General features: G+C 46.9%; 1 protein-coding gene across 6 annotated transcripts in view; it reads left to right on the top strand.

The window, feature by feature from the left end:
• Nucleotides 1-25,764, top strand: part of LOC139753492 (uncharacterized) — a 609,003-nt gene that overhangs the window by 160,687 nt on the left and 422,552 nt on the right. Inside the window, exons 1-2 of one of the 6 annotated variants that reach the window (XM_071670101.1) lie at nucleotides 20,158-20,298; nucleotides 23,568-23,781. The exons of the other annotated variants lie outside the window; for them this stretch is intronic. Coding sequence (XP_071526202.1) covers nucleotides 23,707-23,781 — 75 coding nt within the window. The 5' untranslated portion in view covers nucleotides 20,158-20,298; nucleotides 23,568-23,706. Of the gene's footprint in view, nucleotides 1-20,157; nucleotides 20,299-23,567; nucleotides 23,782-25,764 lie in introns of those variants that run through there. 6 annotated transcript variants of the gene reach the window in all.

The following is a 25,764-nucleotide window of genomic DNA, read 5'->3' as shown; positions in this document are numbered from 1 at the left end:
TTGCACAGTCGTGCTCAACGAGTTGGAATTCGATAATTTTTTTTTTTTCCCCCGATTGGGTGAGCTGAGCCCGTTGTATATTAGGCGATAAAGCTTATGTAAGGGAAAAGCTTAGCTGATGGAATTCAAAGCAAGGATTATTAGTCTCCCCGCCTCTCGTTTTCTCTGGGTCAGCCCCTCTGTCATGTGTAATGGTTTTTGTGTCATTCCTCGTTGCATATGTTACTTTCGTTTCTGGTTTTTGGTAAAAATCTTTTTTTGTATCGGATGGTATGAACTGACCCCTACGTATCAAAGCTCCGTTACCCAGCTAGTTTGCAGTCGTAATAACCCATCAAATTGTTGGGTAGTTACGTCAGGGGAAACGTAAGTAGACCTGTTAAAGAGCCGAGTACTTCATTGGAGATGAATTTGCAATGAATAGGTAATGAATGGACTTACTGATAAGGGGCGTATGTACATCATTTGTAAACGTTGCCACCCGGAAGTTAGCAAAGAAACGTGAAAGGTGTTCCTTATGGAAGACTAAAACGTATTGCACTGGGAGGATGAATGCTAATGTCACTAGGGAGAGATAGCATTAACGGTATCTTATTACACCAGTAAAACAGCCATTCCAACCTGTTAAACCCATTAGGCTCATTAAATGTCAGTTAGCTAAGTAGGGGAAGACCCGTCGCTGGAATAGCCATAACAGGCAGCCGTTCGTCACCAGTGGGGAGGACCCCTCGATGAAAGAGCCATAACAAATACGCCATTAGTCACTTTAGGCTGGGTTCAGAGGCGTCTCCAGCTATCAGGGACGCTCTGCTCTTTTGGTTCTCTGGGTACAACGCCCATCGGTGTCGGCGTGTGTGTATCACCGTCTTGAACCGAATCGTTTTGTGCTTGTACCAGGTTGATTAGACCGGGATGCTTGTACTGAAGTACCTTTTGGTACCTCTACTTGAGTACCTGTACCGTGGTATCTGTACCCCTTTACTGGGATAGCTGGGCTGGGATGCCAGTGTCTGGGATCTTCTCTAGCAGCAGAATTCAGCTGTGGTAATCCCACCATCAACCCCTCTTTCATAGTGTCTGAAATTCCGTTGTCATTTCCATCTATTCACCTCCGTACTTGAATCCCGCTTCATCGCCACACAGCCATACAGACCAGCGTGTGTCACACCAAGGACGCTGTCCTTCACACACCCACACACACACACACATATGAAGGATCCTCCAATCATCCTTCGGTCTGTTACGCTAATAAGTTGACTGAAGAAGTTTACATCGATCTCCTATCTTGCCTCACTCCATTTGACTCGACAAAGTTTCCAACTTACGAACAATTAGGAGCAGCGCCAGAAGTTTCCCTCAGGGAACCTCACATTCATACACGTCCAATCGTCCTCCTGAGTTTAAAGAAATACTTCAGAGTGACGATGATTTAAAAGCATACGTGGTTTCGTGCTGCTAACTTTCACCTGCTATTTTGTTTTCTTCCTAATCTTATCTAATCCTTCTTATGCTTTTAATTACCCTTCTGCATAAGCAATTTCTTGACCTCCTCATATCTTTGTCATATTGTCTTCGTTTTCGCTGATGCGTCAACAGAAACATTCCTCTGCCTGCGGTTGTTGCTGCTCCTTCACCATCTGTGTCCTTCTGATCACCATCTCCCATTACTACAAAAGGCTCTGAATGGTTTGTGTGGTACTGAGTGGTACCACTTGGCCCTTGGAACCATCTGGGATACCCCTCGCCCTACCATGAATATTGTACCCCGACCTTCTTGATGGTAGGGATGTTGAAGGGGGATGTTGACGTCCTTGGTTGGTGTTGGGAAAGGTTACGGGTGTGTGTGTGTGTGTGTGTGTGTGTGTGTGTGTGTGTGTGTGTGTGTGTTTTGTGGGTCTTGGTGGAGAGGGTGAGACGACCAGGGAGAGGGTGATATAGGGCATCAGGAACAACTAAATTAATTAGTGTAGGGGGGACAGGGAAGCCCCTCAACCCCCCCACCCTCTCGTGTCCTGACGGCTTATGTTTACCTTCCAGTATACAGGTTCTCTGTAGATGTCGTTGGCTTTATGTATACAGGTCCCCTGTCCTCGTTGGCTCTCTCATACAGTTCCTCCGTTCTTGTCGGCTCTTGTATCCAGGTCCTCTCTGGTTGGTGCCTCCTTCGTACAGGTCCCCTACAGCTCTTGGCTCCTTTGTACAGATCCCCTACAGCTCTTGGCTCCTTTGTACAGGTCCCCTACAGCTCTTGGCTCCTTTGTACAGGTCCCCTACAGCTCTTGGCTCCTTTATACAGGTCCCCTACAGCTCTTGGCTCCTTTATGCAGGTCTTCATAATCTTGTTCGCTCCTGATCAGTCACTAGTGCCACTGTCACACTTATAAAGGTAGTGGTGCGGCTTTTGGCTATGATTTACTCTTTTTTTTTGCCGTTCGCTTATTAAAAAAATATATTATTGGAAACTATACGCAGGTGGGAAATCATTTCATAACTCGATGTTATAAAACAGAGGGTTTTATTACTGCTGCACAACAAATTGAAAAGGACAAATGCAAGTTAGTTTGGCACATGTTGCAAAAAGTTGGTGCTGGAAATTCTAAAATGCAGACAGGAACATCCAGTTGATGGACAGATCGAGCTGGACTTTTTCCCCCCAGCTCTCAAATTCAGGTGTGTGTGTTGTTTCAACACCATATTGCGTAAATACGGCATTCAATCCTGTACGTGAAAGTTCAGGAGAATTCAGGGAATTATTAGATTAAGAAAAATCTTTTATGATGGCAGAGTGAGACTGAGGCAAGCCAGTATGGTTGTACTGTTGTAATAAAGGATATAATAGTGTCACAACATCAGAAGTAAACACAAGTTGGTTACCTGTTGGTCGATAATCATTGTTTAGTGGTCAAATATGAGGACTTTGCGTAAGATAAGGTCAAAACCAGATTAATTCCACTAACACTGGAATTTGCGTTGGAATTTCACAATGCATTTAAGTCTTAAAGGAACAAATTTTCTTCACTAATCTATCGTAGATGCGAAAAGGACCAGGAAGTCAGCACCTGTAAACATGATAAACCCGTAGGCTGCTCCTTAGACCGGTCAACCTGTACGATCAGTGATGTTCTCAGGAAGAACATTGAGATATAGTACCTAAAACACACACACACACACACACACACACACACACACACACACACACACACACACACACACACACACACACACACACACACACGCACACGTTACCAGTATGAGAGCCAGACTGGAAGAGACTGTCGGAATCACTATGATTAGATCTCTTTTGGCAAGAACTCAGAGCTTGGTACAGACTCTCGTGTAAAAAGAACGCAAGACTATGTGATATCAACCCACTTAACCGACATTTTACCGAGTCAGTACGCAGTTGCCGGTCGTAACCGGTCCTGCCAGATTTCACACCGAAATGTTCAGCTGTTTGGAGGCGTTCCTCCTCACCCAGAGCCTCACTGGAGCGGTGAACGGTCCATCCAGTGTGAGTACCTACTACTCAGGAGACTAAAATGCTGACAAAAGTTTTGAATAAAAAGTTGCCGGAAAAAAAAAGGGAATTATGAACGCGGAAGTTGGAAGCTGGAAGCCAGAAGTTATAGACTCCTCTCTTGGGAAGTCTGTGAGTTCGCAGTCGAGAAACTTTTTCGGTAAAAGTGTTAATGGAATTGTGCCGTTGTTTTCTGTGGCTAATGAGGCGGACCCACAGTTCTCCGGGATGGTAATGAGTCATGTGAGGTTCCTCATCGCCGGAGACGTACCACACAGGACTGACGACGAGTAGCCTGAGCTCTGACGGAGAGTGTCAAAAAATTGAATGCACTCTGAGGCAGGAATGATAAGGATGCTGTATTTGAGGTTTAGAAGTGTAAGTATTTATAAGTGTAAGTAATGGACAACTGAGGTGCTGACCTGAGACTTCAGGACAGCAGGTCGTGTTGACTGCATTATTAACCTCATCTCAGAAGGTCTCAGCACCGGGGATTCCACTTGTTTCCTGGCAGACACTGCTCATCAGGAGAGGCAAACATTGCAAGTGTGACAGCAGGAGTCTGACGCGCGTGAGTCACCGAATCATATATTCTCGTCGAGCTTCCCCACCTCTCTCTCTGGTACCCTCAATCCTTGTACCAAAACTGAAGCAGCTTCTGCAGGAGAACAGCTTAAAATCTCAGGAGGGAAGAGCCCTGCAGATTGTGTTGGTGTCTTATTTTCTCTCTTGCTGTGCTTCAAAGAAAAGAAAATCATCCTCCTCCCTCCCCCTGCTTGCGTATATAATTAAACCGTGCATGGAAAACGGCACTTAAAGTATACATAAAAATAAATTTTCTTTCCGGAAATGTGTTTTCCTTCGTGTTGTTGGAGATGAACATAATTTCTTGTATTGGTGGGATGCATGTTTGGCCACGTGTTGTTTGCTTTCTGGGTTAAGGACGTATTTGTGTGTTTCTTGTTCGTATAGGTGTGTGCTTGTGGATGTTGTTCGTGTGTCTGTTTATGGTAGTGATTGGATAAGGGATGATATACGAAGAGAGATTTTAATTCCATTGGCTTTTTATTCCAGAAGGATATAGGCTACGGTGTGCTCCTTTGTAGCATGTAGACAACAGCACCAGTAGATAGCAGTACACGAGACTCAAAGTTAGTTGAAAACCAGTTAGTCTGTGACCACGTTTTATGTTGAAGGATGGTGATAAGATCCTGAATTCCTAGTTTTTTTCTAAGTGAAGGCAAGATAGTCAAGCACGAGGCTGGTTCTTCTCATGTCCATGAACACTAGTCGTTGAAGGACAATGGAGCTTGGCGGATATAGCGAACCCCTCTACTCTCTGGCAGATCTGGGGAACGTATTTTATACACCTCAACTCGATGTTCCTGGCCAAAGGAAATCCAAGACATTTCTACTTTAGATTAAGTTAGCTGTAGTTAAGTTTGTCTTAAAGTTTTTTTTTCCAACGAAGTCAAGTTTTAAGAGCAGAGTGCCATGCATGCGTCGCTGACGCTCGCAAGATTGAGTCGCCAGCTGTCGTGTACACCAGCGATGAAGGAGGGCCGTCGCTGGCGTCCGTATCGCCTGGAGGAGGATGTATGGATCTTTAGGAAAGTACCGCATCGCCGCCACGACGACGACGACCTTCGTACGTCCCGTAGTCCATATTAAAGCTCCGTTCAGAGACGCCACGACCGTTGTGTGTCATGTTTGAGCCATGTGAAGGAGTCGCTCTTTGGCCTTGTTGGCTTCGTGGCTTTGAGGGTTTTTTTCTTTCATGACAAGTTTAGATACGAGTTTGTTCGTCAGGACTTCGTGTCTGTATTTTCCCCTCTTACTCTCTGTTGACTGCCCAGCCCCGATGAGAAGGTTCCTCTACTCTTGATATGTAGCGAACTACATTTGATGCCGGGTCATTATACCGCCCGAAATAGAAGTAGTTACGGTTATTGAACTGTTCGTTGATGATTTTACCAGCAAAAGTGATTATATAGCTGGGTACATGACATTAAAAGTAATTATCATGTAAATGAATTATTCAAAAAGGGAATTATATATTCAGTAACCTTACTGTGGGTGGAGGAAAAGGTTCCTCATATTTTCGTGTGTGGAAACTGTCTTCCTGGATGAGGGGAACACCACCGTCTTCAGGCTGGCTGACCAAGGCACGAGCCGCCTCCGATAACTAGATTTGTGGCCCCCTGGCGGGGTGTTGGGGTGCTATGACCCTCAGCGGGGTGCTGGGGAGCGTGAAAGAGGGGTTAGCTGCGCCCCCCCTACAGGATGGTGGGGATTGGGTAGGCCACTGTATTTCTTCGAGAAGATGTTAGGGGGTTGAGTTAAGGGGTGATAAGTGGAGCCCAGTGAGATGCTGTGGGAGCCCTCAATAGTGTGCTCGGGGTTAGCTTCGGTCGGATCTTGGGGCGCCACAAGGAACCCTCGGTGGGATGCAGGGGGTTAGCGGGCGAGGAATCAGGGGTGATGAGGAGCCCCTAGGGAGGTGTTGGAGGTTAGTTAGGGCGTTAGACACATGTTATATCGGCTACTCCACCCTGTTTTGAGGTCCATAATATGAACAACACAGGTGTTCAAGTAACGAGAGAGTCAGCGTCCACTATTCCCCCACGTACTGGGAGGAGACAGCATAGGACTCCCAGCGTAACCACTGGTTAGGTAAGGGAAATCCTGTGTCGGGTGACCGTGCGTTATGAATTCCAACATTACAATGTCTTGGACTGTAAGGGACTTTGCGAGCCATGATAAACTCCATTGGTGGAGGACGGGTGGTTATTCTTCCCGTGGGTCAATGGGGGTCTGGTTAACAGCACTTCAGGTCGTGTCAGGTCTCACTATTTCCTCAGTGTCCTTCACTCGACGACCTTCTGTGGTACATTACGTCAGTGCCACACCTGGCACGTCTCATATACCTGCAGTTAAACAAATGATTCTCATTCATCGCCAACATTCCCGATCGATGCATTGAACTTTGAAACTTCTGATGAAGAACATGACTTCCCCAGGTCTTGCCTCGCGTTCGTCCTTCTTCCTAGGGTTGTGTATCCAACACAGTATTTCTCCATACGGATGGCAATGATCGGAGGAAATGGCATACTCGTGTGTGATTGATGCCAGGCAAGGAACTTGTGATTATTACACGCCATGCGATTCGCTACACCACGCTCAGACGAAGACCATGGTTTGAGACACTGGTTTAGAGTTCACTGGCACGCCAGGTTCTCTTGTTGTAATAGAGCAAATAACATATTCTTATGGCCAGGTAGTCGCAGTCCTCCAGAAATGAGACGTTCTACCCTTATTTCTCAGGGCGTCTGTCGCTCTGCGTGCTGTCTCCCTCATATCGTCTTCTATGTTCTCCCCTCCCTCTTACCTTTCTCTCTCCTTTTATTTTTTACCCCTCTCTTTCCTCTCCTCCCCTCCTGCTCTCCCCTCCCCCCGTCTATCACCCCCCCTAAAGCACCAAGGAGGGTCCACAGGACTTGGGCAGACAGAGGGCGCCTGTTGAATCGATCAGCCCTCACCACAGTCTTAACGTTAACCGTGAGGCACGAGGACGTCGCTGTACACACCTGGGATGAGGGAGGAGGTCAAGGGAAAGACCCAGGCTGTGTCAGGGGAGTAATGTCATGTCTACGGCTCTCCTGGTGTGCGATCTGTTCACGTCATCCAATGATTTTCATCCTTAAACTAGACTGATTAATTTTTCAGGGTGATTGATTGAGCAAGCAGTTGAAGTATGGATCCAGTGATTAACTGGTTTGCTTCCTCTAGAGATTATTGAGTGATTGGTCGATGTGAAATGATGATGTGGCATGTTAGTTCATTCCGACTGACGAGGTTTCTCTCCGTGTATAAATACGTGTTAGCCTGGGATAGACAAAGACACATTTGTCAGTGTGTTAGGATGTGACTCATGTGGCGTCCATTGTCCCTTTGTCAAGTCACCAGGTCGTGTTGCTGACCATAACCACTCCCCGGGTCATGGTGGTGGCCCTCACCTCCGCCCAGGTCGTCTTTATGACGACGATCGCACCCCAGGTCGTGTTGGTTGCCTCGGCTGCTCGTGGAGACGTCAGCTGGTCGCCTCGTCAGCCACGTCAGGCGGCTGGGTAATCATGTCCTCTGCTGACGGGTTGGCCACAGAACTTGACGAATGTTCAGGAAGTGAAACCATCCGTGGCCACACGCTGCTCACCCACCAACCCCCTACTGTCATGCTGTCACTGAAACGCTTCGTCTTTGCATATTTAAAAGATTAGAAATTTGAATGCCAAAGTAAAGATTTATAAGTTCTTTGTTTTCAGTATGTTATTAATTAATCTGCGTCTCTATTTAGTATATTTTGCTTGGTAAACAGAGAAATACTGCACTCACATCCTGGACTCGCTGATTTCAGAATATTTTACGTTTAAGTTCCTCTTAGAAGCTGTTTTTCTTTTTTTTTTTCTTTTTTTCACCATTTAGCTTCCGTGATTCTTACTGAGAATTGCTAGAAGCTGGAGTGTGTGCGTGTGTGTGTGTGTGTGTGTGTGTGTGTGTGTGTGTGTATACAGCAGACATTGGCTTGGTTACATAGAGCCATCATTATGTCCGTTTGACTTACTGATACGTTTTGTTGCGTGCTAAGAACCCGTTCCTTTGTAATTGGATCTGAGCCGGCAGCAGCCAGCCCTTCACCCGCCACCGTAAGTCAAGGAATGTCACACCACACCCGGGGTGGACGCCAGCGAAAGTGATTCCCCGTCACTGGTGTGGGTCAGGGAAAATGGTGCTTGCATACTGGCCTGCCTGCCTGCCTCTGACGTCTGTGAGAACTGACCCAAAATGGAACAAATTGAGATGATTAGAGAAATGGTAATATATATACATATATATATATATATATATATATATATATATATATATATATATATATATATATATATATATATATATATATACCACTAAATTTGTAAACTCTGTTGTTCTGGAGGTGTGCGTCTCTCTGTCGGGTTCGCATAATCATGTCCTGTGGGCACACACCCACCCACACCCGCCACACCCACACACACACACACACACACACACACACACACACACACACACACACACACACACCTAAGAGCTCGAAATGTGGCACCTGTGTTCAATCACCTCATTTTCATCCACAGCGTTGGTTGTCTAGGGGGTAGAATAACGTATACTCCCCGAGTAAGAGCTGTGTTGCTGGAGGAAAACTCATGGAGGAGGAACGTAATGGAGCGGCGTTAATGCCTTTGTTTGTGTTAGTAAATGTTCTCGGAGGCGTTGATAATGGCGATCTGGTGGGTCAACACAGAGGAAAGCCTTGCTGCTAGGACGCCCAGGATGTTGATTATTTACTCCACAGATATAAACGATGAATATCGTATGTATATATATATATATATATATATATATATATATATATATATATATATATATATATATATATATATATATATATATACATATATATATATAAAAGGGTACGGACCCATGTATGTATCCATGTATGTTTGAATGAGTACATAAAGAAATGCGTTTCTCCATCACAATTTTGTCTCGACTGTGATGTAAGCACAAGGATGTAGAGAGGAGGGGTGTAGGGAGGGTGTGTTCTGGGGGAGGAAGAGACTTTCCGATGGGTCACTTGACTCGGTAGGGAGGCGTGTGGGGTGCTGATCTGGGGAGGCGTGTGGGGTGCTGATCTGGGGAGGCGTGTGGGGTGCTGATCTGGGGAGGCGTGTGGGGTGCTGATCTGGGGAGGCGTGTGGGGTGCGGATCTGTGGAGGCGTGTGGGGTGCTGATCTGAGGAGGCGTGTGGGGTGCGGATCTGTGGAGGCGTGTGGGGTGCGGATCAGGGCGACAGGGTGGCTTAGGGCGCTGGATTGGGAAAGCAGAGGGTAAGGAATTAAGGGAGAAGGAAGGAAGAAAGGAGGAGGAAGGGGGGGGGGAGAAAAGAAGGAATGGGAAGAAGAGTGAGTAGAACTGAGAGAGAGAGAGAGAGAGAGAGAGAGAGAGAGAGAGAGAGAGAGAGAGAGAGAGAGAGAGAGAGAGAGAGTATTATATCATGAAGGCTTTGCCGATATCAACATTAGCGCTGGGCATGCTGGCGGTGAGGGGCTTTCGGGACTTCAGGGGAGTGTCAAGGTGGACTTCCTCTCACTAATTATACACAGCGTTATGACCCGTGGAGGCTGTCGACTCCTGACATTAACCTCGCACTGTGATCACCAGCCAGTTCCGTGATCGGAAGGATGGCCTGTGAGTCGTGTTGACCCTCTCTGAACTGAGGAAATGTGAAGATCACGAAAGCAAATTGAAGAATCAAGACGTGATAACTGATAACAGCGATAATGATGATAATGATGATGATAAATGATGATAGTGATAATGATGACAATAATAATGATAGTATTGATAATGATAATGATAATAATGGGTTTTATCCTTCCTTCACGGACGCCCATCTCAGAATCTTTTTCGAAATGTGCCACACAACCATTACAGTGGGTACTCCTTTTTTGTACCATGGCTGTACCCACCCACCCCTGCCCAGCCCCGCATCTGCCAGCTTGCCGCCTCCACTTGTAATAACTCCTCTCTTGACATTTGCCGTTGTGACTTGAGCCTCTCTCTCTCTCTCTCTCTCTCTCTCTCTCTCTCTCTCTCTCTCTCTCTCTCTCTCTCTCTCTCTCTCTCTCTCTCTCTCTCTCTCTTTCTCTCTCTCTCTCTCTCTCTCTCTCTCTCTCTCTCTCTCTCTCTCTCTCTCTCTCTCTTGCACAAAGGTTGCCGACGGGTCTTTAGGTCTTGCCTCGACGTAGCAGACGAGGGTGATATCGTATGTCATACCAAACGCTTCGGGTGTTGTCATCCGGCATAGTGTTCAGTGTTCGTAGATCGTAGGTTTGCGAGGGTATTGTAATGTGTTACGTGCGCAACAATGACGTTTGGCCGTGTTGGCGATGGAAGCACCTGATTTCTCTTGAGTTTCTCTGATTCCTGAAGTTTACAGGGAGCTCATGAAGACGTTGCTTAGGGAGTAACCCCTGCTCGCGTTGACGTATAGACATTTTTTTTTTTAAAGGTTTGCTTCGGGGGAAAATTGGCTGATTTATCTGTGTGATGTGTGACTGTGACGCCCAGTGTGACGTGTGGCTGAAGGACCCAGTGTGACGCGTGGTTGTTGGAGGTAGAAGCAAGATGTGGTCGCTTAACCAAGTGTGATGTGGTTGACCCAATGTGAACTATGTTGGCAGGGAATAGTCACGTGTGGTTGTAGAGCCCAGTGTGATGTGAGGTTGTAGGAGCGAGTGTGACGTGTGGTTGTAACAGCCAAGCCTCCCCCCTCTCTCAGCCGTGCACAAACGGTTACGTGTTATTTTGCCGGCGACTTCATCCGCCGCCTAATCTCGGGCTGCTGAGTGTGTGAGTCTAAAGGTGGCGTGGTGCTGGGGTAGGGGGAAGTCACGTTGGCGTGGCGTTGATCGAGGCGGGAGTCAACAGTGGAGCGACGCTGAAGGGGGAGGGAATCTTGGGTGGCGTGGTGTTGAGGGAGGATGGAGTAAACGGTGGCATGACGTTGCTGGAGAAGGGAGTCGTCGTTGACGTGGTGGTGAGCGAGGCGAGACTCAGCAGCACGATAGTGAGGAGGCTGGCTGGAGTGGCGTGCCGAAAGAGGGAGTTCTGTTCAAAGGTACAAAAGACATGGAGGAATAAACCATGAGTAAACTGTTGATTCGTCTTCGTATAGAGTACTGGTCTCGTGTCTGGGGGGAGGGGAGGTACTGGATCTTCCTCCTTCTCTCTCGGGACCAAAGCAACCTTATTTATCGGCTGTCCTAGTGTGACTTCAGAAACTCGACCCACTTTCCGTAAGCCGCGCTCTTGGTTCTCTCTCTCTCTCTCTCTCTCTCTCTCTCTCTCTCTCTCTCTCTCTCTCTCTCTCTCTCTCTCTCTCTCTCTCTCTCTCTCTCACTTCTTCAGACGTTGCTTCGATTTCTCCTCCTAGTGGTGACTACCTGCATGCTGCCGCCATTAGGTAAATCATACAGTACTCGACAGGGTGCTCTGTTCTTATAGTTTCTGTGTGGCTGTTGGCAACTCGAGGATGAGCCGTTGTGATACGTGTTTCCCTCCCTCCACCCGCTAAGCTTCGGAGCGATTAACAGTAACACGTCCTTTCCAGTAACTATAACCTGCGCTTTTTAAAAGACGACTCTCCCTCCTCCTCATAGAATTGAAAAAAGAAATTATTTTTTCTCATCTATTTCTTTTGTGCTTTTATCTTTTTCATTCAAGGCCTGGCCTCGATGAAGTCCTTTGTCCATGACCGGAGCTTTTGCCTTAAAAATGAAGCAAAAAACATCATCCAGCGTACAAAGGAAGCAGAAATGAATTATTCCCATCAAGAGTTAGGTTGCCTTGCTCTGAGCTGCGACAGTAGTTTCATCAAGTCTTCTTTCTGAATTAAATCGGTTTTCATATATATATATATATATATATATATATATATATATATATATATATATATAATATATATATATATATATATATATATATATATATATATATATATATATATCCTTCTCATCATCTTTACCTTTTTGAAAGAGGTCATTTACTTCGGAATTGTCAAAAAAGTCATATGATGATCAGTAACCATCGTAAGCATTTGGGAACCAGGCACCTGTGTAGGCGTGTGATACCAGGCACCTGTGAAAGCGGATCGATGCCAGGTAACTCTTCCGGCCGGGCCGGCAATACCTAGCTTGCGTTCAACGGCGGTGTTCACTGACTCGTTTGTGTAACACATACAGAAGCTTGCCGCACGGTCGTACCTTGGAGAGAAAGGAAACGAGTCTGTCATCGTCAGAACGGCTCCGCAGAACCTTCTCTTAATCTAGACAGTCCAGTTCTATTTACGTCCCGCCCCCTCTCTGTTTTGTTAGCCCTCGTACTCCTTTATTTGTCTCTCCCCCGAGACAAAAAGTCGTGTTTCACCGCCCCCGCGTCTTGCCACCGTCTGCTCCCGAGGCCGACGGGGCCGCGGGCGGGCGAGCAAGCACCACCTCCTGCTACAGCCTGCTCCTTCTAGCGCTACCTCCCCACCACCTCTGCTTCTGATGGGGGCTTCAGGCGGACCAACACCACCGTCTGTTGCAGGGTTTTCTTGATGGAGACTCGAGGGAGCGAGCAGCACCGCCCACGGCTGGCTGCTCCTTCCAAGACTACCTCCCATCAGCCTCTGCTCCTGACGGGGCCGCGGGCGAGCGAGCACCGCCGTCTGCAGCAGGCTGCTCCTACCAAGGAGGCCAAGCCGCTTCCTCCTTCCTGCACCAGTTAAGAGGAATGGATAGAGTTGGGATTGGTTCTCTCTTCTTTACAGCTGAATTTTAAATTTTACCCATATTTCAGTCAGACAGGCAGTCTGTCTGTCTGTCTGTCTGTCTGCTTTTCTGTCTTTGTTTGTCTGTCTGTCTGCTCTCTCTCTCTCTCTCTCTCTCTCTCTCTCTCTCTCTCTCTCTCTCTCTCTCTCTCTCTCTCTCTCTCTCTCTCTCTCTCTCTCTCTCTCTCTCTCTCTCCTGTTAACCTCATATCTACCACCCGGAGGACCAGTGTGGGCCATTCCTCTTGGGGAAATTTTTTGCTGCCATTAGGGCGTGTTCAGCGAGCGAGACACAGGGTGGCTGCTGCTGCTGAGTCGAGCTGTTTCTCACGAGTTTACGGCGCGATGCGAAAAAACAAAGAAAGCTATTTATAAATCCGTCTCCTGAGAAGGTCATTAATTACCTGCCAACCCCAATGGTATAAGAGCCTTTTCCTGTATGTATGTTAAGCCTGAGGGCGCCATCTTGAGATTTGAGGGCTCCCGATCCCTCACTCTCGAGTGTGGAAGTGACTCCGCTCAGAATTCAGGATAGAAGTTCTGTGCAATCTTTGGATGAATATTCAAGGCGTTTGCGACCCGATCTTCGTATCAGTATTCGGAGACAGTGTGCTCACCAGCAACACATAATGTGGCTGCGTTCGTAGGTGAATCCACGAACGCGTATGAGGTTTTTCACTCGTATTCGATCGCCAGTTAAACGTATGTAAACATCCATACATATATACACGTGCGTCCATGAAGGTATTCGCCAGTTTTACGCACGTTTGTTTGTGTTTTGCTCTAGCTGCACAGTGGCCTGTCCTATTCATAAGTCCTCAAGTAATTGCTACTTGGGCATGTTCCTGAGATCGTAGGTGACCTGGAACACGTTCGTCTTCGCCTGAAGTTACTCAGGCATGTTCCCCCAAATGCAATGGAGTGGCTCGGGTGTATTCCAGGGAGCACAATAGTGCGCTGGATGCGTACATGTTCCTCCCTCGAGGGTCGTGATATAGCCAGAAGTTCCGGAAAGGTCGGGACCTAACGTCTTGGCAGGGGAGTATTGGAGACTTATCCGGACCACCGTGACCCTTCCCCTGGTAATATTGGCCAACCCTTCCCTCCAGCCTGGCCAACCCTTCCTCCAACCTGGCCGCAGTTTGGACAGATACGGCCAGACCCCCTAAGAGTAATATTTCCGACAACAGGTTTCCCAACCCACTCTCTCTCTCTCTCTCTCTCTCTCTCTCTCTCTCTCTCTCTCTCTCTCTCTCTCTCTCTCTCTCTCTCTCTCTCTCTCTCTCTCTTTTCTTTTTGCTATCTCTTTCGTCATCCACTTTTCTCTCTTCAAAGATTCTTTTTTTTTGTATTGGTCCATCTTGATCTTTCTCCCACCTTTATTCTCCTTACTATCCCCCTGTCCTTTCTGCTTGCCTCTCCGTCCACGTCCTCACACCGTCACACGCACCTATCCTCTGCCCACCTCCCAGCATTCCTGGAGGATTGGACTGGAAAATAAACACAAGATTCCGTTTTGTTTACACTTGACAATGTGATTTCGGGCGTGGCCACCAGGGGGAATCATGGCCAGGGTCTCACGGCGGGATCTTGGGAGGTTTCAAGAATCATTTGTCTCGTGGCTAATTATCTGGCGTCAGATTATCCGAGAACAATTAATGACACCGTCTGTAGTAGACCTAAAGAATAACATTCTTGTCAGATTTTTTCTCGAGCGAAGCTTATTTTTCCACCATTTTGGGGGACAAATTTTGATTTGTTATGTCACGAACTGAAAGTTTGTCGTCTCTTCCTCTCTCACCACGTCCTCCTCTTCCTCTCCTTCTCCCATATTTCCATGTTTACGTCATTCGCTCCTGTTTCCCATTTATGTTTCCTTTGGAACCTTTTCCTCTGTTTCACCAGACTGTTCGTGCCCGTCTTTAGTTACCAGAGGTATTACTAGTGGGTGTATGTGTGTGTGTGTGTGTGTATGGCTGTCAAGCTAACGTCAGTGTAGCTTTCCTGTATAATGACTGTGGTTGTGGACTTTCTTGGTTGTGTGACGACTATTTTTGGTTTCTACTTGGAAGGGAAGTACTTCATGGCTTAGCTTTTGTTATCCAGAAGCTAAGTGTAGATCTTAGCCTTGTCACTCGGAGAGCAGACACTAGATGACTCAGATATTGTCTCCTAGAAGCTAAGCGTGGATTGATTATTTGTTACATGGTGGTTAAGTATTCAGTAACTCGTCTCTTGTTATCTAGAAGCTAATTACACGTCACAGCTTTATTACATGAGTGCAAGCGTCAGGTGAATTAGCTTTTTTGTTGAATGTAAGGTAAGCTAAGCATAGTAGGCCTTAGCTTTCTTTACAATGAAGCTGATTGAAGGTCTTGCGCTTTCACTTAAAGAAAAATGGGAATTTGAGCAAAAGAACTGAAGACTGGAAAATAATGGTAATTCTTTGGAAGAACTTTCCCTTTCTAATTTTCAGTGTATTGTGTGACATTAGACGTTGGTTCATTCCAAAAGGTTGGCGCTCTGAATGAGCCAGAAAAATATGGCTTTTGTTTCTCGTATGAAAGAAACGCGAGGAACGAATTTCTCCGGGGCCAGATTTTCATGAAACACAGCCAGCAAGGGGCACAGGGAATTCATGAAATACTGCCAGTGAGGGACGCAAGGGAATTCATGATATATGGCCAGCAAGGGGAGCGAGTGGATTTCATGAAACACTTCCAGCTGATTTTACGAAACACTGCGATCAAGGGTTGGCAGGTGTTTCATAAAACTCTCACAGCAGAAGAAATCACATCCAGTTCGCCTCACTAAGCTTATATTGGCTCAGTCAAATTGTATTTACTCCTCTCTTGTTGGTCAACACGTACGTACACATCACGGCTCAGTCTGTGTGTCATCCTACCCATTGCCTTTCTTTTTTGATGTCTGACGAAGACGTTAATTATATGGTAATGACAATGATTAATGACAAATGTAATGACCGTACTACTGCTACTACTACTACTACTACTTCTACTACTACTACTACTACTACTACTACTACTACTACTACTACTACTACTCTTACAGTTACAGTAGTAAAATTATTAAAAAGGAATATCCTATTCACGTTAGTAAGTCATAGATAGATAGATAGATAGATAGATAGAGAGAGAGAGAGAGAGAGAGAGAGAGAGAGAGAGAGAGAGAGAGAGAGAGAGAGAGAGAGAGAGAGAGAGCTCAGGCATCCGGCTTGCCGCTTAAAATCATAATCTAAAACAGAAGGGGAAAAATTACATCACAATCTTTTATTTTCCTCATTGCCTTGTTGGCTGGTGTATGGTTCCGTACACCCAACACCGTGGTCGTGCATCCAGGATGAATACACACACACACACACACACACACACACACACACACACACACACACACACACACACACACACTGGGGGTCGTGTGTGTGTGTGTGTGTGTGTGTGTGATCATGACCATATATATAAGGCTCTCCCCGGGGCTCCGGGAATCGTCCACTGTAATTATAAATGTTCATCTCGGGAGTCACATCTCTGGCTGGTTACGTATGTATCACAGGCACTCTCCCCGGACGCTCATTCATCTTATTTCCCAGGTACACTTCAGACCGCTGCACGTCTCTTTTGGACCCAGTAATTTTTGACCCATACTGGATGACCGTATTGGTATGTGATCAGTCATCCAGGATTTAAAAACGGCTCGGATGATCACAAAATTGTCAATAACGTAAAGAACATTGGGTTGGAATGCGACAACACCATTCCCTTCTTTGTCAGCGATGACAGTCGAACGTTTCGAACCGTATGACTTTATCGTTTGACTCTGATCACTTTAGATAAAGTCAGTATTACTTAATATCACGATACTGGACTTTCGAAATGCCTCCGCCATTCACGGATGCAGAAATCAGATGAAACTCGCATGTCACAAGGACCGAAAAATCATAGACGAAGTTAAGCTGCCTCTAATGCACGTACGTTCATTCTGATGCAGAGTTCTGTCCACTGCGATTTGGGAGAATGGTGAGAGGGGCGGTTCTGTCCACTGGTATAATCGTGGTAAAGATCATTCGCTTGAGTTATCACAGAATTATGACAAATAGAAGGATGACAAACGCAGATGGCCCACCCAACCCTGCCGTCGTGGTCACAGTGAGTGCTCATGTAAGACCACCTACAGCAGCAGCTGTTGTGTGTACAAAGTACATGGAAGTTTTTCCTTTGTTTTGTGTTGGTAAAGTAAGGTTAAGGTTAAGGTAAGGTAAGGTAAGGTAAGGTAAGGTAAGGTAAGGTAGGGTAGGCTGAGGATGGAGACGTACCCTCACTGAGCTGGTAAACCGTGGATGGAGGAGGGGGAAAATCTTGGGTAGATATGTAATTTCCGTCTTGTGTGAGGGTGAAGGTAGGGGACTGGCAGTGATGGTGGCGGTGATGGTGGTGGTGGTATTGGTAATGTTGGCGGTGGCGATGGCGTCTTATCAGTTACTGTAACGGGTTTTGAGGCACAGAAGGCGATGGGGTTTGATGGGGGGGAGGGGGGGATTTGAGAGGGAGATTGAGAGGGAGGGGGTGTGTAGAAGATGGGGTGAAGGAGGAGTGGAGGAGATCGTGTGAGAAAGGAAGGTAGTGGGGGATGGGGCGACTGACGGATTATAACAGATCCACAGCTGCCTACTTCCTACACACACACACACCACACACACACACACACACACACACACACACACACACACACACACAAACCAGCACCCACTGATGTACCCACCAGCTCCCACTGATACTAAGTAGTACCCACCTGTACCCACTGATACTCGCCAGGTGGTACCAGCTTCCCTCTGTCACCCACCACCATTCGTCAGCATCAGTCACTCCTCACTAACACAACCATTACTTCACCACCACCACCACCACCACCACCCCCTCCTGCTCCTCCTCCTCCTCCTCCTCCTCCTCCTCCCCCCCCCTCTTCTCTCCCTTCCTCCCTCTTGTGGTGTTATCATCCAGGAACATCTGGCGGGTGACCACGCCCTCGATAACGCTAACTCACCGGTCTCTAATGCCCTCATGACACTCTCTTGCTGCTGCATTTTCCACTTCTTCCTCTTCCTCTCTACTCCTGGTTTTCTCTCGTCCTCCCTTACTTTATTCCTCCTCCTCCCTCTCTTACTTTCCTTCCGGTAACTCCCTTTCATTGACCAAAGTCGGTCAGCTGTGTGTGTTGTTATCTGGTCACCTGGTACCTACACATCCTCTGTCCTTGTCTTGTTTTTCCCCCCAGGTTCAGCCAGTGTTTTCCTCTGAACCCCTGATATCGTTTCTCTGCCTTGCCTTGTTCCTCCCCAGGGACGTTCTTGTACCTATCCCCAGCTTTGTGTTTCTCTGTTCGATCAGCCGCTGACTTGCCTCATGCGAGTCCTTCCCACCACCAGTTTCGTCGACAAGCTTTACCCATCGACCCATCTCCTGTTCCTCCAACCCTCCCTTCTGTCCATCCTTCAACCTTCTGCCCTTTCTATCCCCTTTCCCCTCCTTCTCCTATTACCCCTTCCTCTCCCTAATTCCCCTCTGTATCGACCAGCAGCTCCTCCCCCTCTCCTTCCGCCGGGCCATGGCGTCCCTCTTGCTACACCTGAGGGGCTGGTAATTAATACGTGTGTAGTGACAGGTATGAACACCATCGTGTTAAGGTGTCATGGCCAAGACCATCCTGACGAAGGGGTACCCGGAGACTCTGCGGCCTTTGCTCTCTGAGATGGTAACGCAGGCTCACTTTGGGTTGTTACGCAGGCCCTCTGGGGTGGTAATGCAGAGTCTCTCCGTGTGGTTACGCTGGCTCCCTGGGGTGGTAATGCAGGCTCCCTGGGATGGTAATAGGAGTGGAATTTTTGGATGACAAGTAGCGAGGCTGGGGACGATCGTCTCTAGGGTGTGGTAGTGGTGGTGGGTGGATATTCCATGGACGTGAGTGGATGTAAGACATGTGTCCCTTGTATGAGGAGGTCGTGACACAGTTGCAGTGCCGTACAATCTATGCCTTGCCATATCCCACGTCAGGGTGATAACTGAACCCACTGTCTCGCCAGATATCGTCATTAGCTTTGGGACAAATCTTGTGTTTTGCGACCTCGTATATGTGTTTCGTGTTCTTATGTTTTGTGTAGTCGTTGTTTGTGTCCTTGAGTTTTTGTGTGTCCTCGTTTTTTGTATCGTGTTTTGTGTTGGCAATGGAAAAAATATTTAAATCATCTTTTTAATCTTATTAACATGGAAGTTAGAGAAGTGTCGTGGCTGTGATGTGCCGCAGCACAACTGGGGTGCATAAACCTTACAATCCCTCAGCTGGTGACCTTCATACAGCTGATATTGTAACCCAAGCTACCATCCACCCCCCTTGCTCGTGTCACGTGACCTTCCTGCTGCTCGCCCATTGGTCGGCAGCCTCGGGTACCCACTGGATATTTCTTAGACTTTTCTATTTGCCCATTTTCCTCTTCAGTTATGTGACCACTACGTAGTCACCTGGTAGATACGTCCTTTAGAAGGTGTAGGGCTTAATCGCCAGAGTGTCTTTGAGATTTTTTTTAGGAGTGTATGCAAATTGTTGTAAAAAAAAATGAGAATTTATAGAGTTATAGATTTGTTTTATGTATTTAGTTCGTCGGCACAAAATTCTCATGATAGGCTGACCTATCAGGACCCTCGACTTCTACGAAATCCACACTAGCCCATCAGGTAATTGTACTTCGTACAGAAGTAACACATACCCATCAGGAACTTGTGCCTCCCCTCTGGAAACAAAACCAACACATCAGGAGTTTACTCTCCAGTGGAAACAACGCTTACCCATCAGAAACCTGCCCACTACAGAAATAACTACCCATTAGGAACCTGCCCACTACAGAAACAACTACCCATCAGGAGCCTAGCCACTACAGAAACAACTAACCATCAAAAACCTGCCCACTACAGAAACAACTACCCATCAGGAACCTAACCACTACAGAAATAACGACCATCGACAAAAAAGTGTGACATTTATAAAGAATTTACCTCCGAAAAAAACGCCTCCACAAACCTCAGTCCGTATGAGCGAGAGGCCCGTTCCCAAACGATCCTCGTACCTCCCTAAAGGCCCATTGTGGCTTGGCTTTGTAGTGGCCCCGAGCGGTGAGGGTGGGTGTCGAGTGCCGTGGTCATGAAGGGTGTCGCGCTGACTGGCTGGCACTCCAGGTGCCAGGCGGTGCCTGTGTGGTCGTGGCACTCCCGCAGGGTGGTCCCCTCCAGCAGTCGTGCTCCTGCCAGTGTGGTCGTCCCAGTGCGGGAGCTGCAGTAGTCACTGGTCGTCTCGTGACTTGGAAATGGTAGAGGGTTTGGATGGGTGGTGGGTGTGGGTAAAGTGGTGATGGTAGGGGTGAAGTGGCGGTGGTTACGGGTGCAGTAGCGGTGGCAGGGGGGGTGTGTGTGCAGTGGCCATGGTGTGAATTAAGTGGTCTCGTTGGCCCTGAAACAGTGGCAGTTTTGTTTAAGTGGTGACGTGACAGTGAGGGAGACTACACACCAGTGGAACTAGTTAAAACCTACTAGTCAGTGTTAACAAGGATCAGAGGGTCAGGTGGGTGAGAATGTGCCACACGACCAGTGTTGAAAAATAAGAAGAAGAAGAAGAAGAAGAAGAAGAAGAAGAAGAAGAAGAAGAAGAAAAACCTTTTAATGGAAAAGAAAAGAATAAACGTTCAGAAATAGACTTGGTTGAAAAAATAGATAAATTCAGCACGACAGAACAGTGAGAGACAGACTCATGAAAATGATTTGAACATCGGAACAACAATCTGAACAAAAAAGAAATGACACCAGCACTGTGTCAAGGGAGAAGTGTCGAGAACTTTAAATGTGACAATTGTGACGGTGAGGAAGTTGGTGGACAGTTGCTTTGTGGCCGGCGATGATGAATATGGACGAGTGCAACACAAGTGAATACAGTGATGATGAATACTGATGAGCTGAGGAGCGATGAATAGGGATGTGTGTGTGTGTGTGTGTGTGTGTGTGTGTGTGTGTGTGTGTATTGGCGATGAATACGGATGTGTGTAGTGACGATGAGTACGGATGATCACAGTGGCGATGATAAAGGTTGAGTACACTGCCGATGAACATAGATAGATAAAGTGGTGATGAAAAATGATTAGTATAGTGGTGATGAATGCAGACGAGTACATTGGCTCGACTCATTGTTAGCAATAAGAATGGCAAGGAAACGCATGATTCACAGTGATGATTGTAACAATTTGAAAAGAAAAAAGACGTGTCAACCTTCACAGTGTAGCCAGGCAGGGGCTCAGAACACACATCGTCTCACCTCAAGCTGACACTGTGACATTCTGTGAGGGGACTGACCCATGACTTGAAGTCGTCGCTGGTTGGGAGTATACATTTATGAAGAGGGGGTTGGATAGCAACGTCATTTTCAACAGTCACTCATATATTTCGTACAAGTTCCGATCTCACGATTACTCGACTTTTTATTCTAGGTTCAGAGAGAGAGAGAGAGAGAGAGAGGGAGAGAGAGAGAGAGAGAGAGAGAGAGAGAGAGAGAGAGAGAGAGAGAGAGAGAGCTTGTTTTTGCAGAGTTTATCAGTTCCTCTTAATCAGGGGGGGTCCTTCTCATTCTAGGAGTTGTGTTTGTGTGTATGTCTCTCTCTCACTGCCCACCCATAACTCCCACTCTAATCTCCGTTATGTGTATTCTCATGCTAATGTGGGATGGCCCATTAATGCCCAGATTACCGCAGCAGGAGCCACTCTCCCCTTAGCCAGGGAGATAAACGTGACTCAAACGAGTATTTACGGTGGGACGCGTTGCAGTAGCCTGTCTGCCGTGTACAGGATTCCACCAGTGTTTGGCGACACCCTTAGGGAATAACAGTGTCGCTATGGCCCTCCCTTACGTATTACATCCGTAACCGGAGTTCTGACTTAGCCGACTCATGTGGGTTTGTGTTGGATGGCTCTCCATCGCGTTATCCGGATTCTGGCGTATATTTTATTCCTCCCAAGGCAGGATTGTACACTGGAGGCCAGATGGTGAGGACCTGGGGAGTCGTGATGTTTGAAGCGCTGGTCGTACATCCTCACCTGCACGGCCAATACAGCCAACACACCACGATCCTACCCTGAGTGATCGGTTGGCTGGTCGCTTGTGTTGGGGATCTGAGGTGTGAGGACGGGGATGGAGGGGAGGTATGGAAGTACCCACGTCCCTCCCACACCCCCATTATCCCCTCCATCTTATCCGTCCTCCCTCGATGAGGGTAGGGAGAGTCAATGGGCTTAATAACATCATCCTTCGATGATATTTGTGAGGTCCGGCGGACTTTGTATAAAGTTAGCCTTTCTTTTTTCTCTTCTTTCTTCTTCTATTACTTATTTTCAAGTCTCCCCTTCCCCCTCTCCTTGCCCCGCTCCCTTGACTTATCGTTTCCTTCCCTCCCGCGGCTCTCGCTTCTTAACCTCCCCGGTGCGAGGGGTCAGTTCTTCTCCCCCAGCGTTCGCATAGCTATATTAGGGTAATTAAAGAGCGGGGGTAGTGGGTGTAATTAAGGCTTGCTCGCCACGTTTATAGCAAATGGATCTCTCTCTCTCTCTCTCTCTCTCTCTCTCTCTCTCTCTCTCTCTCTCTCTCTCTCTCTCTCTCTCTCTCTCTCTCTCTCTCTCTCTCTCTCTCTCATGCCCTTGGCAACGGCACCGTCCTGCCCATACCCGGACCTCTAGACCAAGGGCGCCGAGTACTGTGCAACAGATGTATCTGGCACGGGGCCCGCGTGCCGACGGCTTCCCCTCCTCCTTATCTGCGTCACCTAGCCTAGCGAGGCTGCCTGCTGGTGACTTCGTTACGACTCGTTTCTCTCCGAGACAGACAGACAGACGGACGGACGGGCGGGCGGGCGGTCTGACAGAGATGGGACGAGACAAAAACAAGTAACATAAGAGACAGATGGAAGAGATGTAAGGGGTGAATATGTTTGAAAATCAAAGAGAAAAGACGCAGACAATGTAGACAAAAAAAGGTGTAGAGTACCTAGTGATGATCTGGGTGTCCACCGTCTACAGTAGAAAAGTTCGTGAAGGAAAATTTGTTTATATGGAAAAAGCATACGTACTTGGTTGGAGTTTGTGGAAACAAGAGAATTCTAAAATCTTGTTTGAAAGTTTAAGATGTAAAGAAACGATTATGTAACAGCGTGTGTGTGTGTGTGTGTGTGTGTGTGTGTGTGTGTGTGTGTGTGTGGTGAGTTGTGGAGTGTGTGGAGTACATAAGCAAAGGTTTGGTGAGAGGGTCAGGCGTCAGTGGGTCGAAACGACGTTATAAATCGTACGTGAGTAAGTTCGGCCTTGAATAAAGCGACTCGAGCAGAAGCTAATGGATGAATGAACATCGCTGAGCGTGACCCTTAAGCGGGACACGACCCTTAGAGCGAAGGAGGGAAGGAAGGAAAAGAATTGCAGGGAAATAGTGTCAGGTGATACGCTGGTTGAGGGGAAGAAAAATGCCCTTCGCCAGAAGTGCTTCTCGGAAGACGGAAGAAAAAAAAAAAAAAGAAAGAAATGACCCAGATCTGAACATTTCCAACAGGTGATGGTGCTCATAGCGTTGTAGATATAGCATAACTTGTAGAGGCAGAACAGAGAACACCGTAGGAACAAACCCGAGGAAGAACACCGGGAGGTTCTCTAGCCTAGTTCGCGGGGTGGTCTTCCCCGAGGGCTCTTGGATGCGTCTCCTGAGGTCGAAGTCGCCGTCGAGGATGTTGAAGTTCTGCGGTAGTGGCAGACGACGCGAGAACGATGTAAGTCCTTCATTATGTGCAGGATCTGTACACTGATACATTACACAAAGTAAGGTCATGAGAAATATATACATATGAATATAATGTATGTATATGTATGATAACTGTGAGGATGAGGACGCTTGTATCGGGGATTTCCAAGTACTTACGTACATGAGAAGTTTAATTATCTGGAATTTATAGACACACTTAAAACTCTGGTGAAATTCTGTCTCCGGGTTTAGGATAGAGTACCACTAGAACAGTATGTGATTTTGGTAATTGCATCGATCATTGGCTTTCAGAATTGATGAAGTTTTGGGGATGAATGTATGTACATACCTCTGGCCAGCAGAGTGATCGTTGTCGACTTTAAGGATTTACACAAATACGCTTCTGGATCATTTTCATTGTATAGAATGTACAGAAGATTGATTTACAGAGACACTGTAGAGGTCGAGATATTATCCTGTTTTTAGTTTGAGAAACTAATGAAGCGATGTTTTGTGAGAGTCGATGAGATAATGAAAAGGCAAAATATCCCATAACGTTGTAATTAGGGAAAATTTTTTAGGTACTGTGATATTTGTAGAAAAAATTCCTTCTGTTCTACGCGGAAATTAATCAAGTTTCGTTCATAATCTCTTTCCACGATGCATTTTAATTTAGCGGTGATTATCCTTGTATATTTTACGAAAATATTAGTAGACTAACTTCAGGTTTTACCGAGTGCGTCATTAGAGGCATTAACTACCAGTTTTACCGAGTGCGTCGTCATTAGGGAAGGTTCTTTACCGATTTTGTGAATATCCAAAATTTTCGTCTCTGCAACAAGTTCGACATTCGTAGTTCCAGAGCGCAGCCAGAAGTGTTGTCGTTCAAGTAGTTTTAAGTGTTGTCGTACGCGTCTGGGAACCTCATATGAATATCTCTTCAAAATATATCAAGCTAGATTCTCCTCTGCTGAGCCTCTATGTGTAGCAGGTATGTGTGGTGGGGTGACTCGCCATGTGTAGGGGATATGTGATGGGTGGGTCACATGTGTAGGGGATATGTGATGGGTGGGTCACATGTGTAGGGGATATGTGATGGGTGGGTCACATGTGTAAGGGATATGTGATGGGTGGGTCACATGTGTAGGGGATATGTGATGGGTGGGTCACATGTGTAAGGGATATGTGATGAGTGGGTCACATGTGTGGTGTGACCCATCATGAACGAGGCATGTGGTGAGCAGGTCTCTATGTGAAGGGTATGTGTGGTGTAGCTCCCATTATGTAGGGGCGTGTCGTGGGTACGCCCCCACATGTAGGGGGTATGCATGGCGTGAGTTACCTTGTGAAGGGAGTGCGTGGTGGTTGCGTCCCATGCGCACAGAACATGTGATGGGTAAATCTCCATATGTAGGGGGTGGGGGGGGGGGGGTATGTTTGGCTGGGTGGGGCGTGGCGTCACAAGATACCCCGCACAGCCTGGTCGATACCAGTCCTTGGTCTCCAGTCGCCATCCTAACGCTGGTTTCTGTCGTCCCTTTCATCATCATACTGGCTGCTTCAGGGACCAGTTGAACTAGCTCTCTCTCTCTCTCTCTCTCTCTCTCTCTCTCTCTCTCTCTCTCTCTCTCTCTCTCTCTCTCTCTCTCTCTCTCTCTCTCTCTCTCTTTCTCTCTCTCTCTCTCTATATATATATATATATATATATATATATATATATATATATATATATATATATATGTATATATAAGCGGAGATGGGAGGGATTTGTTGCTTTCATCAGGGAACGTAACTTCACGAGAATTTGAATGTGAATCCACCTCGTGGAAAGAGAACATCCAGCCGATGTGATTCGATACCACAGGATAGTGATTCAATCCCGAATCCCGGCGCGATGTGGTGTTGGATGGCGCCGACTGGCGGGGCCCTAGGGAGGTGTTTTTTCTACCCAGGACGAGCAAATGGAAGATCAAAACCTGGTATATATATATATATATATATATATATATAT

The sequence above is a fragment of the Panulirus ornatus genome, chromosome 14 (assembly GCF_036320965.1).
Source record: "Panulirus ornatus isolate Po-2019 chromosome 14, ASM3632096v1, whole genome shotgun sequence".
Lineage (NCBI taxonomy): Eukaryota > Metazoa > Arthropoda > Malacostraca > Decapoda > Palinuridae > Panulirus > Panulirus ornatus.
Note: the sequence above shows the minus strand (reverse complement) of the source record. Positions and strands in the feature narration are given on the sequence as shown.